Source organism: Amaranthus tricolor, chromosome 17 (assembly GCF_026212465.1).
Source record: "Amaranthus tricolor cultivar Red isolate AtriRed21 chromosome 17, ASM2621246v1, whole genome shotgun sequence".
Lineage (NCBI taxonomy): Eukaryota > Viridiplantae > Streptophyta > Magnoliopsida > Caryophyllales > Amaranthaceae > Amaranthus > Amaranthus tricolor.
In genome coordinates, this window is record NC_080063.1 from 16697359 (window position 1) to 16713260 (window position 15902).

General features: G+C 32.9%; 3 protein-coding genes across 3 annotated transcripts; all 3 read right to left on the bottom strand.

The window, feature by feature from the left end:
- Positions 1-208: 208 nt before the first annotated feature.
- LOC130804663 (40S ribosomal protein S21-like) lies at positions 209-1605 on the bottom strand. Its single transcript, XM_057669188.1, has 4 exons — positions 1495-1605; positions 811-901; positions 578-710; positions 209-489 (listed from the first exon to the last, which is right to left on the bottom strand). Exons 2-4 carry the CDS (start codon positions 858-860, stop codon positions 427-429), a joined length of 246 nt encoding a protein of 81 aa, XP_057525171.1. The 5' UTR covers positions 861-901; positions 1495-1605; the 3' UTR covers positions 209-426.
- A 4616-nt stretch (positions 1606-6221) lies between these two features.
- On the bottom strand, positions 6222-9098 carry LOC130804378 (amino acid transporter AVT6C-like). Its single transcript, XM_057668793.1, has 5 exons — positions 8573-9098; positions 7603-7755; positions 7299-7502; positions 6744-7200; positions 6222-6648 (listed from the first exon to the last, which is right to left on the bottom strand). The coding sequence occupies exons 1-5, from the start codon at positions 8958-8960 to the stop codon at positions 6528-6530; spliced, it is 1323 nt and encodes a 440-aa protein (XP_057524776.1). The 5' UTR covers positions 8961-9098; the 3' UTR covers positions 6222-6527.
- Positions 9099-11586: 2488 nt separating this feature from the next.
- On the bottom strand, positions 11587-15676 carry LOC130804363 (amino acid transporter AVT6C-like). The gene is made up of 5 exons (XM_057668777.1): positions 15028-15676; positions 13983-14135; positions 13173-13376; positions 12642-13098; positions 11587-12032 (listed from the first exon to the last, which is right to left on the bottom strand). The coding sequence occupies exons 1-5, from the start codon at positions 15413-15415 to the stop codon at positions 11915-11917; spliced, it is 1320 nt and encodes a 439-aa protein (XP_057524760.1). The 5' UTR covers positions 15416-15676; the 3' UTR covers positions 11587-11914.
- Between the last annotated feature and the right edge of the window lie 226 nt (positions 15677-15902).

Consider the following 15902-nt stretch of genomic DNA (forward strand, 5'->3'; position numbering starts at 1 on the left):
GAACATCTGAACGTTTTAGTTCCTAATCCGCCTACCCATTTAGCCATCCCTCAATTTTCATGGAGAAGCTTAGCCCACACGTAACTTCTCGCTAACAATATTGACATTTAATTACATCGACACACAAATAACCGTATGTCTGAACTTATCCAGTTGATGGAGAAGCTGCATAGCATAGAACTTGCCCTATACAGGACTAAAACAACCATAAACAATAACTTATCACATAAATAAAAGATGTTCCATCAAGCTCAAGAACAAAGATGATAACCCAGCATATGTGAAGTTCTCAAATACAAAGATAGACTAAAGCAGTGAGCAAAAATTCAACAAAAATTACTTGTCCGAGTCTTAATTTAGAATACTGCATAAAACTTTCAAAACCTTCTTGGTTTATGGTCTACCTAGGGCACTATTTTGAACTCCTTACTGACCAACTTGGGCCTTCTTTTTCTGCCAAAGACGATCTAGAGCACTGTCGGCATCCCCCTGCATTGCCAATCCAAACATAATGCACCGCGCTAACAGCATTTATGATAAAAGAACACTACAAAACTTGTGTTACGACAATCCTTACCTGAGCACGAATGAAGCCTGAAAGAGCAAAAGTGGTGGAAGTACCAGTATAAACACCTCTGTCATCCAAGTGACCAATGTTAATTTGGACTGAGGCATGGTCCTTGGCAGTGATCAGCCTGTTAGTGGCCGAGCTGAAATAACCCGCAAGACCATAAACCATTGTCATTATCCAGACAAACTATGGGATGACTCTTAACAAAGTAAAAAGTTTATTTTGGAGCACAACAATACCATTTCCTGGGGACGTAAAGATCTATAATCTCTCCCTCGTCGTTCTGCATCTTTTCTTAGTTTTGAGGTGATCACACAACAATGTAAATACCTGAGTTGTCACAATTAAAAATTCAGAATCATTTGCTCAAACAGATTAACATTTTGTTCTATATTGACTCATATTTTGGTAGAAATTTGATTTTTGAACTATAAACAGCCCAAAATGTCTTGTATAATATAAAATACTGTTTAAATTTAAGTTACATTAAATTGATCAACAAACTCAATCATCTACCAATAACAATCAATTTACACCGTTCTACCAATTTTAAAGATTTACAGCAAGAATCTGAACAATTTAACACCAAATCTTTAGGCGTTTCGATAAAACCAACAAATTTTCTATCAATTTTTACACTTAACAGAAACAATCTCAACACATACGATAGCCATTTCACAAAGAGAAAAAAAACAAAAAAAAAAAAAGAACACTAAAACAACATCTAATACATCAATTTTAGAAATACTTGCAACGTAGATGAAATTTCACACGAAACAGGAAAAAAAAATTATATATTCCTGTGGTTATTTTCTAAGATTTATAGCATAAAACTGGATTTAGAACTTAAATCGACTTCTAATCAACAATAAAGTTCTATAAGATAAGAAGAATGCAGAGAAGAGAAGGAATGAGAAAGACACCTGAAGAGGATGCAGAAAAGAGACGGCGGTAAGGGCGAGACTTTGAGAAAATGGAAGGAGGAGGGCTTAAATGAATATAAACCCTAAGAGCAGGTTGATGTTCAACTAACCTAATCTGTTGGGCTTTTGATTTTGGGCTGGGCTTTCATCTCATAATTATATTAGATCCGTAGTTCTTTTACTAAGGCCTAGGGGTGTGTTAGATACTTGTTTCACAAATTCTTATAAAAGACGGTGTTTTTGAGAGGCTATCTTTAATTTGGTGAGTTCATTTTTATTTTATAGTTTAATTAAGCTTTAATGGGATTGGTCTGAGAGACATCTCTTAAAAGACGGTTTCTCATTAGACCGACTGTACTTGTTTTTGGCTTTTTTTGTTTGTCAAACATTCAAAAAATATTGGTCAATGACTTTTAATTCGGTAAAAATTATTTTTTAAACCAAAACTAAAAAGCTATTAGGATTGATTTTCCATTAGTTTTTTGCATTTAGTCCAATTTTTGCTCTAATAAACAACCAATAATCGAAAATTAATTTTCTTGAAAACCTTCATAACAACTGGTTTAAACAGTTGAACTACTAATACTTTTAGTTTGTTAAACTAGTCAACAACATATTTTCTAAATAAACTCAAGAGTTGGGTGTAAATTGGTTCGACATAATACTATGAGCTACTCTTGTGAGAGATCGTCTCTCGATGAGATGACTCAAAACAAGGAACACATACGTTAATATTGTATTAGTTGAGCTATTCAGTCCATATATAAAAAATATGTCATGGTGATACCGCCTTATACGAATTTTTGGTAACACTATTTCAATTAGGTTTTAAAAAGCTCAAGTACGATACGCTAATTTTGCTTAATTTGTCACGCTATCTTAAATTAATACACTACTCCATTTACAAGCTCAATCGGCTAGCCAACACATCAACTCTAATTTTGAACATAATAATCTTTTTATTAAAATAAACATAATAATTTATTATTATATACTTGGTTAAACATTGTAAGTAAAAGTAATCCGATCAATAAGAAGTATGTATGACTCGTTAATTCAAAGTTATTGACTTCATCAATCGATCATTATCATTAACAATGTCGAATTTTTATCATGAATATTGTTGAGATTACAGATGGCACATAAGAAGAGTCACACTAATCTATCATCAAAGGAGTCCACTTGTTGAGTACACTACAATGCTGCCACGTGTTTTCTTTATTAGGATTAGGTGCCAGCTCATCTAGTTGTTAGCCTAGTTTGTTTTTCCTGTATGTTTATATCTATAATACCCGCTATATTTTTTATTTTTGGCAATTTCATATTATTTGTTATATTTTTGTTTATAGTAATAAAACGATCATTTAAAGTTCTACCTACCCCTATTTTTATTCTACTCTATACTATATACTCTATAATAAAATACTATATTATACTCTATAAAGTAACCTAACAATCTATTTTTCCTTTTTCTTTTTTAATTAACAATAATAAAATACTATACTCTATAAAGTAAACAATCAGCTATAGTGTAGGTCAATCACTTTTCTTAATTCCCTTGCCAATGCAAATGTAGCGACTAAAACGAAACGGAGGAAGTATTAAGTTAATGATGTACTTCTTGTATTCTTCCGTTAGCCTATATATAGGTGAAGTCCTTGTAATGTTTACACTAATACTTCATAATTTTTTATATGCCTGAATTAAGAGCAAATGCAACAGTGGTATTCTAATACCCTCAATTAGTGGATAAATATTTACACTAATCCCCACTAAAGTAAATTTTTTCCTTGTTAAAATTAACTCGCAGAATTTAAGCTTTCTTCTTCATTTTTATTTCACCTCTTTTTATATTATATTTTCTTAGTTTATTCAATTAAAATCAACTCTAAAATCTAAGATAATAAGATGATAAAGGTTTTCAAATTAAATTTCAAAAATAAAATTAAATAAATTGAAATAATATTGAAAATGCTAAAATCAAAACATTAAATTGAAGAATTATATAGTAGTTGTGGGATTTAATGCAAGTGAATGAAGAGAGAAACGAGAGATCTAAAATTGAAGGTTCATAGGAGAGATATGGTTGAGAAGAGGAGGAGAAAGTATTGTTGAAAATGGCAGAAGAATAGAGATGAAGGAAAAATTGTCAAACTAAGTATTTTTAATGCTCTCTAATATATTTTTTTCCCTTTTAATATTTCTTAGTGTTTCGGTTATGAAACGAGGAAGTGCAGAAGACACTTACAGTACTGTGAATGGAAGCGTGGTCTGGAACGGCGACTTGTGGAAGGAAGCGACTTGGATGAACATACCGTATCATGGAATACCTCTTGTATGACCGTGCGATCGAAGACACGGAATACGGTGCTCATACCGTATCATGGAAGAACAAGGGGCTTGCCATGACTAGGTATTGGGAACATTTTTACTTTTCCGCAACGACGAGTTTGTCCGTATGGTCCATAAGTCGGACCCCCAGGTGGTCCTCATCGTTTCCATAATACTCCAAGTGTGAAATATTACCGTATGATCGACAAGTCGGACCCTCTGGTACCCCTTACCATTTTTGAAAAATTCTAAGTATGGGAGAATTTTCATGATGAATGTGTGAATTGAAGACGCGGACTCTTAGTTCGCGTCATGGTTAAGCCAAATGCGCGGATGTTCTCCGAGAAATAATCAGGCCCTCGCATTTACGATTTTGCTGCTGCGGTATAATATGCCTGGGGCTACTCCGCGACACGTTACAAGCCGCGACTTTGTTCTTTTTACACGATTATTTTGAAAAGGTCGTATCTTCTTCGTCACAACTCAGAACTTGACATATAAACAGTCGATTCAAAGCTTACAAGCTCAATTTTCACGAGCCGTTAGAAGATTCGCCAGATTGGATATGTGTTCATCCGCATGGGGCTTTCGAATGTTCTCTACGATCGTGTTCCATCACTAAATCAACTCCGACGGGCACGTGTTTTTCCGCATAAAGGAAGATGCTTCTGGTTGTTGGGGCTCTCCCCTCACATCTTCCTTCCTACGTGGGGCTAAGTGTCATGGTACTTTTTATTCAATTAATTTATTTATTTAATAATTAGTATCATATTACTAAAATACCCTTTGACCTTTTTAGTTGACCTTGACTTTCGGTCAATGGGCTTTTTCTGGAATTACTATTTTCCTTGAATGGCCCATGGTCCAGTTACCTCTAAAAAACCCTAACTCCCCACTTTCCCACAATGTATGGCTCTCTTTGTTTCAAGATGAATAACTCTCCATTCTTCCCATGACCAGTCCACCTCCCATTACTCCCACTACTCCCATGATAGTTTACTTCTTAGATGCAACTTCCCTTCCTCAACATTATAAATAGTGGCTACCACCAAGGAGGGAGGATCATCTGAAAAAATATAGCTTTCCTAGTATCCTTGCTTACATTACATCCTAAGCTTACCCAAACAATAACACTAGCAATCTCAATCTCGACATTCCCTCTTGTATTCATTCAGCAATCGTTCATTCATTAATTTCCGATTTACGTTCTAACTTGAGCGTCGGAGGGGTATTCCGGGAGATCATCCCCCGGACAAGGCTAACGTGTTGTGTTGTAGGAATCCAAGTCGCTTCCTTCCACAAGTCGCCGTTCCAGACCACGCTTCCATTCACAGTACTGTAAGTGTCTTCTGCACTTTCTCGTTTCATAACCGAAACACTTAGTATTATTTTTCTTAGACTATTTACGCCTTATAGTGTTTCTAGGGATTCAAACAATCCCTTAGAAAAGATAAATAAGAGTATATCATAATAAATGAGGAGAGATTGAATTATATAATTGAAATAAAAAAATATAAAATGTATTGGATAAGAATAAAATAGAATGTTGAATTAGTGTTTAAAAATAAAACTGGTACAAAATAAATAAAAAAACCAAATTAATAAATAATGTAAATGAATGGTAGTGAGAGATTATATATATATATATATATATATATATATATATATATATATATATATATATATATATATATATATATATATATATATATATATATATATATATATATATATATATATATATATATATATATGCATTCTTGTGTCATGCGTAATTTTCGTAATGTTGATGCTATCCTTCACGTTATATGGCATTGAAGTAATCTTTTGGAACTTGGGTTCTTTTATAATATCCATTATACATTTAGGCCTTGTTATGAATTATTATTTATAGTTATAATAAACTAATAAAAGTTATTAAAGATAATTCTGGCATGTGAAGTACAAAATTTTAAAATTAAAAGATTATTAGTGGTGGCTCATTTTGCTCATATGTGACTTTTGCTAATCTTGTTGGGGTAGTTAGCTAAATAACAAGAGAATAGATAGTTGTATCCTAGCTAGAAGGTCCACCCATTCCAAATTTCTAGCAAAAAGAAAATTTTAGTTCAATGATTGATGAGCTCACCTTTATTTCATTTAAGCCAAATATATATATATTTTTTGATTTTGGATTATAATAGTAGAACACACTTAAAATGAATCATAATTTTTGTATGTTTAAGAGTTAATCAAAAACAACCTATTTATTATCACAAATTCTTATGAGAGACGATCTTTTTGAAAAACTATCTCTAATTGAACCGGCCCATTATATATTTTTTAAAATATTATAAGTAAGCATTAAGAATGATGTAAGTAGACATTTACGATATTAAAAGTAGACATTAAGAATACAGTAAGTAAACATCTTCTCTTTTCGCTCTTGTATATGAAACAATTACAATTACACACGGAAAATAATGCCATCAATGGAATAACATTTGGTACTAAAAATCAACCATATCTACATCTTACCACTTAGATCACATATAATACATAAGTATACAAAAATGTGTACAATAACACCATCGAATGGAGTATAATTTGGTATCCGAGATCAACAAAACAGGCCTACGCCATGTTCTGGTGGTTCATGTACCGTAGAAGCTTGCCTTACATGGCTGCTTAGGGCGGTTGGGATCGACCTATCAACCCTCGTTCTATGACTCGCTTCCACTGTATATGTTTGTCGAGATAGAAATTGTGCTGGTAAGCACTGCCAAAATCACCATTATCACAGCAATAATTTGATCTTGTAATGAGAATATACCGCGAACATCTCTGCCAGAAGAAATTGATGGTCATCAGGATCATGAGAAGATTTTATCAGTCTAAGCAGAGGAACAAATAAGGAGTAGAGCATACTGAGTACATACCTCAAAGTGATTGCGGCCGGGAAAATGAATACGATCAAAACAATAGCAGTAGAACCAACGTACTGAAAGAAAATCCATATATCAGGAATGACAATGGCAGCTAAGTAGGACAGGGAAAGTATGACTGAAGTGAGAGAAAAGAATCTGAAGTTGTCATTGGCTAAAACCGGCTTTTTAGGGAACACGAGTTCATCGATGAACAGTCTTAGAGGGAAATTAACCATAGGGTAAACCAGCACAAGGTGAAGTGCATAGCTCAATCGTACCACATCGTTGAGTAAAGGGCTCTCGGACGACCTGTCAAAGTTCACAAGTATATCTGATGCAATTGTATCTCCAAATAAAAGGTACCCGAATAAGCCAATGGAAAAATAGATTGCTACACATAGTATCAGAGAAATTTTCAGTGCTTTTTCCATCTTAGACGGATTCCCAAGTTCTGAAGTGATCGGAAGGACTATAATTAAGCAAACAAAACCAGATTAGTATTTCAGATTGACTTCAAGTTTTAAACGGTTTATCGTGGTAAAATGAATGTTTTTACTGATCACTCACCATTGAAATGAAATGTAAAAGCAGTCACAATTACTGGAACTGCGGTGAAGAGGTTGAAGAATGAGAATTGACCATTCAAGTCCGGGAACAACCTAGGCTTCTCAGTTTTACCTTGAATTAGTGCAGAAATTGCCATCACCAAGCTAATGCAAACAAAGAACACAGCTAGCAAGATAGATAACGCAGAGGAATACTTCAAGGATTCTGTTTGCGACAAAAAAACGGATAATACTCATAATCTTACACAATGTTTCACAGTCCAAATTAGAATAATACAGGCTTATCAAGAGGGAAAAGTGTTTACCAACACGACGAAAAAGGACTAGGGGGAGAAGAACACAAACAACAATGGCGAGAAGGGCATAAGGCCGAGTATTCCACCATTGAGAGCCAAACCACTCCTGTAAGATACCCAAATGTAGGGTCTCTCCACGCTCGCTTCCACAGAAGACATCTCCTGCAGCATTGATAAGTTATGGGGTGAATTTAGAGCTGCAAATTACGTTAACAAACAGAAATGTGGAGTACATAAACTTGTCAATCATAATCTTCTTCCTATATATTTGCAACGAAATTTTAAAACTTGACATTGAGGTAATCACATGTTCCACCTATGTTGCTCAAACTCTTAATTTTATCGTAATTATTGGTATGATTGTGTCGAATCCTTCACCCTCGAACATAAATACAACATTTGGACTCTCAATTTGGTTTAAATATACACTAAATTTTTTCATAAAATAGTCTGTTAGACGGTTAAACATGTATCTGTCAAGAGTCAAGTATACGAGTCCAAGTTTGTAAAGTTTGATCAAGCTTTAATGATCAAGTTGAAATTTAGCATTTTAAAAGCTCCATTGATTTTTTTAAGAGATGAAAAGGAATTCCTAAAGATGAATAAATACATAATTGCAAAATGCAAATTATAATTTTGATGCTAAAAACTATTAACATTCTTGTAGGTTATCACTCCGAATTGAATTGAATTTATCATTCCAAATTGAACTTATCAAACCCAACAGTTCATGACATAGTCTAAGAAATTGGATTGATCAAATTTCATCTCCATGAACTTTCTTGTAGTTTCGTTTTCATTTCTTTACAATACAGCTTTGATTTTATATTTCGCTATTTATACCCAGCGGAAGAATCACATTAATTCATAGAACAATTAAAAAAGATATGAAAATATCAAAAAACCAGAAAAAATCAAAATATATAGTGATTCAAAAAGTCTATATTGCATTGATTTGAGGAAAAGTTCAAATAATTACCCAAAATAATCAAATAAACGACCAAGCAACCCCAATTAGTGATGATCACAGAAATCTGAACAAGCAAAGATCCAATCGACCCAAACGACTCCTTCATAACACCGCCATAGGTCATTGTTTCACCGGAAAATGACTTAGTATCGTCTGAATTAGTAAAGCGAAGCAGAAAGTTCGCAGATAAATCCGCCAAAAAAGCGACAACGACAATCAGAAACAAGGCCGAGAAAACTCCGAGAACTTTAAAAGTCGCCGGGATGGACATAATTCCGGCACCCACCATAGTTGTCGAAACATTAAAAACTGCTCCAGAAATCGAAGCTTTATCGGAGATTTTTATATCGTTGTTCGAGTTAGTCGGAAGTAATGGAACTCCTGCGTCGGAGGTCATTTTGCCGGTGAAATTTGAGGTTTAGGAAGGCGGTGGGAAAATATGAAGGAGGGGTATTTGAGGTAATTTTAGTTCAAGAACTTAGTACTTATCCTTAATTGGAGTACAATGATTTATAGAGGGCATAATTCATTAGTATACTCAATACTCATTGGCCCCGGCCCCCTAGTAGTCACGTACTAATAGCGTTCCATTATAGTTGCTACTGATAGTGACATTTTCTCACGCAATATAAAGGTATAAAGTCATAATAATAAGACAAATTCTATATGGGATAATACTTCCTCCATTTTAAATTAGTTGCAACATTATTAAAAATAGTATTATTCATTTATTACTCTTAATTTATAATTAGTTTTTAATCTATAGGTGAAGATTTAGTAATCTTGTTTAATTTGTCTTATTGTACAGATTATTAATATCAAATTTTTATAATTTTTTATTACTCGTAATCAGAGATATTAAGGATTGAATTAATGCATTGGACTGCGTAAAAAAACCAACGTTGCAAGTAAATTGGAACAGATGAAGTATGATTATAAGACGGTTTATATTGAGTTGACTCGTATTTAATATGATAGAGTGATCAAATATAAAATCTGAAATATTAATACAAATAATAATCACCTTTATACTAATTGCATTGATTTGGATCTTCTCCTGTAACACATTTAGGTCTTTGTATCTTTTCCGAAGGTGCTCCGTTGATATATAATGACAATAGATATACCATATCAAGAAAGTTGTTAGACGGATCTTCCAAACACGTAACCATACACCTAACCTAAAGATTAAACAAAATAAAAAGCTTTTCAAAAGAGAGCAACAAAAACAATAATTTAGGAGCAAAAAACTCTTTAACTTTATTCAAAAAAACAAAAACAAAAGTAAAATAAAAATGTCAAACAAAAATAAGAGATTAGGAACCGACTACCAACCTATAAAGAACCACATTTACTAGGGGCGGAGTAAACAATTTTGAAGTCCTATTTAATAAATAAGTAAATATTAAACAATATAAGAGATAATTTTTTGGAAGTTTAAGAGTTAAAAAAGGAGAAAAAAAATAATTAATAGAATTTGATTTGAACACAGACCATTGAAATATTAAGTAAAATTCCAACCAACTACTCTATCTTAATAGTATGTTAATTTAATATAACTTTTTAATATGAGGCCTTTAGATTTGAGGGCCTTATGCGGTTGGGCACCTCACGCACCTTATAACTGCCTCTGATTTAGACCTAAGCTAATTTCAAGAATATAAATTTAAAGTAATGTGAAGTACTTTCTCAATTTTATTTTACATTAGTGAGTGGAGATTAGAATTAAATCCTTTTGATCAACATTTTAATTGTCATAGGCTCATAGCTACTCCTTAAAAGTTAAAACCAATAATGTTCAATGGGTAGTAGCGTAGTAGGAGTATAAAGGGAAATTTGAAAATAATAAGACAAAAAATAAAAAAATAAACTAAATAATTCAACTTTTAAATTCAAATTTATTTTGAAAGTAAGCGTAAAAATCTCAAATCTGAAGTTTGAGGTTGTTCGCAATTACTAACTACGAACAGTTCAAAACAAGTCAAATAGTTGTTCGCAGTTAGGTCAAAAAAAATGTCAAAGTTGTTCCCAGTTACTATGTGGGAACAACTATTTTTGTCTTTTTTGACCTGTTTGCAGTTACTAACTGCGAACAACCCAAACCTCAAGTTTGAGATTTTCACGTTTAATTTTGAAATAAGTTTGAAAGTTGGATTATTTAGTTCATTTTTTTTATTTTTTGTAGAATTGTTTTCAAATTTTCAATATAAAGTTGCATCAATACAAGTTTACCATAAATCATTATAGAGTTCATACGTTTTTTTACTTCACCATTTGGCAAATGATAAGCACATTTATTCAAATTAAGAATTTTTAAAAATCTTCTTAATTGTACACCCAACTCCCAAGTATTTTTATAGGACCTTTATAATTGATATTTAGCATATGCTACTAAATTACTTGCCAAAGATGACTTTCCTTTCGTAACATTAAATTTAAACATGAGAATTTGTCTATAATTTAGTAGAAATTTCAAATTATGATGGTATGCATTCAAACGGTGATTACATTAAATATAGTATGAAGTTGAGATTTATATTATTATCAAATTATGCATTGACCATTGTAAAGGTATTTTATATTTTTACTTTTTTTTTTCATGCATAGCCTTAAAATCTAAATTTAACATCTCATATATCAAGTTTATAAATCAAAATAGAGTAAAATCTATATCTATACAATATAAAAAACAGGAAAGTATTTTTCACGGTTTATTTTTGCAAAAGTGAACGGTGAACTGTCGATTCATTTTGTTTCTTCAACACGCTTCCTTCATCTCTGTTCATTTTGCTTCCTTCGACACTCTTTCGTCCTCTATCTCCCTTCAACTCATGCTTTTCTTCATTTAACTCATGTAAGAACCGGAAAACATGGGGTTTCATAGGCATACATGCTTACATCTAAAAAATGAGAAAGTAAGACCTGTTGCAGTTCAAATATAGTTCTCATAACCTATTACAAAATATAAAGCCAAGTCTACTGAGCTGATTCGGATAATTTGTTCCATAGCTTCACCACATATATGCACATACTATTACAAACATATTACAGTATTACACTAAAATACACGAAAATTCATACACTACAATCTAGCCACAAAACTATGGCCAATAGCTTTTACACTTCTCATTGATAGGTAACTAATACTAATCTAAGACATTAACAAAACTTTCTTGTCGCATACACTTGTGGAATTCTGTGGTATATTGTACAGATATTGGAGTAATCCATAGAATTGTAGAGGTGCACAATTCTATCATATAAGTTAATGACTCGTTGTATACTCATACTTCAGGGAATTTGTTGGCCCGGATCAACAAAAGGATAAGCACACATCATCCGCTCTTTGCTTTACTCGATTCCATTGAAAATGTTGGTTGCAATGGAGATTGTGCTTGTAACTACTGCCAAAAACAACATTATCACAGCGATGACTTTGTCCTTTGTTGAAGATATACCACGAACATCTCTGCCATGTAAAACAAAACGAAACCCGTGAGGAATCATGATTACCAGATAGAGTATATAAAATATCTTGGACATGAGCTTAAGTGTTTGGGTTAATTTGGTTTATTTCATGGTATCAGAAGCCAGCTTGACAAAAGGGTCATTGATTCAAATCTCATTCACCCTACAGTAGGGCAGAGGATGGAATTTGGCTCTGACCAAGTTACAGATGACTTAGAAAGAGTAAGAAGGAAAGGAAGAAACTGGTGTAATATTATTGAATTGTTTAACTAACAATGCCTTCATCTTAACAACCTCTTTATATAGACTGAAGAGGTAGAAATATAATCCAAAGTTAGTAACAATAACAACTTTTAGACACAATAATAACTGCTTCAAGATAACAGAATTTACAACCTAAGAGATCAATTATTACAACTTCTTAAGGTGAAGAATAGTATATATTAACAATTACATCTACACCTCTAGTCTAAAAGGCTTTCGTGTGAAAGGACATGATAGAGTATGTATGGGACTTCTACCATTATTAGCTAAGTTTTGGTTGAGTTAGTTCATTGACATTACCATCTATGATGCTTAAGAAAGGTGAGTAAATAACAGAAAGAATTACCTCAAAATTATCGCGGCAGGGAAAATGAATGCAATAGAGATAATGGTAGTTGATCCAACATACTGAAAGAAAACCCAAATATCCGGAATAGCAATGGCAGCTAAGTAGCTTAAGGCTAGCAAGATTAAAGTGAGAGTAACAAATCTGAAATTGTCATTGGCCAAACTAGGTTTCTTATGGAACAAAAGTTCATCAATATTTCCCCTTAAAGAGAAGTTAAGCAAAGGGTAGACTAGCACCAGGTGAAGAGCATAGCTCAATCGTACCATATCGTTGAGCCAAGGGCGCTCTGAAGACCTGTCGAAGTTTACTAGTATGTCGGGTGCAATGGATTCCCCGAACAAAAGGTACCCAAATAGGCCAACGGAGAAGTAGATTATAATGCATAATATGAGAGAAATTTTTGTTGCTTTTGCCATTTTTGATGGTTTGCCGAGTTCTGAACTGATTGGATGAACTGCACACAAAAAAAAGCAGTTTAGTACATGGGTTGTTTTCTGTTTTTACTAGTGTTAGCTGTTTTTCACTCACCATTGAAGTGAAATGTGAACGCTGTGACTATAACTGGCACAGCAGTAAAGAGATTGAAGAATGAAGATTGACCATCCAAGTCCGGAAACAGTCTAGGTTTCTGAGTTCTTCCTTGAAAAACCGCATAAATTGCCATCACGAAACTAATTACAACGAACACCACAGCTAAGAGAACTGCTACTGCAGAGGAAAACCTCAAGTATTCTGTTTACAACAAAGATTGTACTTGAATTTGTAATTTGCAGTTCAATGCAATCAATCTAATAAGGTTCAATTTTATAAAATACGCTGATCATGCAAGAGTACAGTTTAACTTCATCTGCAATCAAAGATTCTGCAGGAATTATTATCATTAATCTGGATTTAATTACATAGTTTTTGTCACTTGACTTGACGATTATTTCATAAACTTATTTTTTCAAGAAATCAACTCAACCAAAAATTTAAGTTGATGTTATAGTCCCATAACATATTAATATGTATGTTATATTCTGCATCATGCCCTCTCAAATGAGGACCCTTTGGTTAGGAGTGTAGACGTCACGTAACACACGATCTCTTCATACATGGTGCTATCATATTGGCTACTATGTCAACGAACCAGCTCAAACATAAGTTTAAGCTGATGGTTGGGGCGGTTGTAGTCTATGATAAATTATAGTTTCTATCATATGTCAACTGAAAATTGAATGTGGTTAGATCTAATTTGAAACTCATTGTCCCTAAGTTGACTTATTTGTCTTGAAAGCACAAGGTAACAAAAACATAATAATCCTGTATAGGGCTGGAAAAGACTAGAAACGAGCTTACCAACACGTCGATAAAGAGCCAAGGGGAGAAGAATTAAGACGACAATGCAAAGGAGGGCATAAGGCCGAGCATTCCACCAATGAACACCAAACCACTCTTGTAAGACACCCAAATGGAGGGACTCTCCGTGCTCATTTCCAGAGAAGACATCCCCTGCAGCACACAATATATGGACGATATTATGCACATGAAAGTACGAAATGCTGTTAAATTAGGAGTATCAATTGATAACGATGGAAGATGTTGAGGATAAAATCAACCAAATATTAAGTCGATGATTAAAAATATAAAATTGATTTAAATCGTACCCCTACATAAGAACCCGTTAGTTAAACTGATAGACGAGATCCGAAATGAGTTCATACTCATCAGAATACATCTTTTTAGCTAACTTGCTTAATCTACAGAATGAATTCCAAGAATTTGAGAATATCCAACACAACTAAAGATTGTGTTGCCGTATGCCAAAACTGTTATTTAAGGTATTTGATCACAATGGATTCTAAGTATTGTAATTTCAAATATAGAATTAAACTTTGATTAATAAAATTTAAGCCTCAATTGTTGAAAATTCTTACAAAATAGGACCTTAAAAATTATTGTGCTCTTTCACTCTGACTTGCTCCTAACACAGCCCTTCATTAGTTTGGAGTGATCATGACGGGCTGAATGGGTCTGATCTGTTTGAACATATTTGACATTTTCTTAAACCTTAAACAAAACAAAAACGATCAGTTTTTGTTGAGAACAGATCAAATTCAATTTTATTTCAAAGTCGTTGCATAATTATACGTTTATACCATTCACTTGATGAAACAAATTGTTTGAACATCCTAAACGAAAAAAAATCAAAGCTGATTTTATCATGTGTATTTAGAATATCCATCTAAAACTTCAAAGACCACAATTACCATAAATTTTCTTAAACCTTCTTGAATTCAACTAATTAAAACAAAAACTAAGACTCCAAAAATGAAATTGCAGTAAAAAAATAAATAAATATAAATTGTACAAAAGAAAAAATAAATGAAGTAAAAGTAATTACCTAAAATAATCAAATAAACGATTAAGCAGCCCCAATTAGAAACCGCCACTGAAACTTGAACTAGTAAAGACCCAACCCAACCAAATGATTCTCTCATAACACCACCATACGTCACCGTTTCACCAGAAAATGACGTCATCTCACCGGAGTAACTATACCGCAGCAAAAAGTTAACCGATAAATCCGCCAATAATGCAACAATAACAATCAAAATAAGCGCCGGAACAACTCCAAGAACCTTCAATGTAGCTGGAATCGACATAATTCCAGCGCCAATAATGCTAGTTGAAACATTAAATACTGCTCCAGAAATTGACGCTTCATTAGAAACTTCTTTCTCGATCTTAATGTTCGTCGGAAGTAATGGAACTCCGGTGTCGGAAGACATTTTTCCGACGAGGAGGATACAATTACTAATGTACCCTTCCACAAGTTCGCGCGATTTGCAGTTGGCTTCGACTTTGTTGGTCAGGTGAGGTGGGTATTAAAATGGGAGAAAATAGAAAGAATTGAAGGATAATTTCGTAATTACAAGGAATAAAATTGTTAATTTATGAATGATAAAAGGAGTTCACTTGGATATGAAAATAATTTACTAAGAAAATGGAAAATTTTAGAATGCTAGTCCTTCTATCCAAATTGCTACGCTTTTTTTTTTTTTTTTTTTTTTTTGTATTTTAGTGTGTTTTTTTTAAATTTTGTAATATTTTAATTTTGATTTTTGAGCTGTTTTTTCATTATTTTTTAAAATTTTTATTTACATTTTTTTTATATTCTTTTATTTTTAATCTAGGTTTCTTTAATTCTTGTATCAATTGTTTGTGTTACAATCCCTTAGAAAATAGAAATAATAGAGTATTTTTAATTTTAAGTAC

Excerpts from the sequence above, each read along its gene's own strand:
- LOC130804663 (XM_057669188.1), bottom strand. The coding sequence starts at position 860 with ATGCAGAACGACGAGGGAGAGATTATAGATCTTTACGTCCCCAGGAAA. Across the intron at positions 711-810 it reads CTTTACGTCCCCAGGAAATG|CTCGGCCACTAACAGGCTGA; the intron begins GTATTGTTGTGC and ends GGGTTATTTCAG. Across the intron at positions 490-577 it reads CAGGCTTCATTCGTGCTCAG|GGGGATGCCGACAGTGCTCT; the intron begins GTAAGGATTGTC and ends TTGGCAATGCAG.
- LOC130804378 (XM_057668793.1), bottom strand. The coding sequence starts at position 8,960 with ATGACCTCCGACGCAGGAGTTCCATTACTTCCGACTAACTCGAACAAC. Across the intron at positions 7,756-8,572 it reads CGTTTATTTGATTATTTTGG|GAGATGTCTTCTGTGGAAGC; the intron begins GTAATTATTTGA and ends TCAATGCTGCAG. Across the intron at positions 7,201-7,298 it reads TTTTACATTTCATTTCAATG|TCCTTCCGATCACTTCAGAA; the intron begins GTGAGTGATCAG and ends GCTTAATTATAG.
- LOC130804363 (XM_057668777.1), bottom strand. The coding sequence starts at position 15,415 with ATGTCTTCCGACACCGGAGTTCCATTACTTCCGACGAACATTAAGATC. Across the intron at positions 13,377-13,982 it reads GGCTCTTTATCGACGTGTTG|AATACTTGAGGTTTTCCTCT; the intron begins GTAAGCTCGTTT and ends TGTTGTAAACAG. Across the intron at positions 13,099-13,172 it reads GTTCACATTTCACTTCAATG|TTCATCCAATCAGTTCAGAA; the intron begins GTGAGTGAAAAA and ends TTTTGTGTGCAG.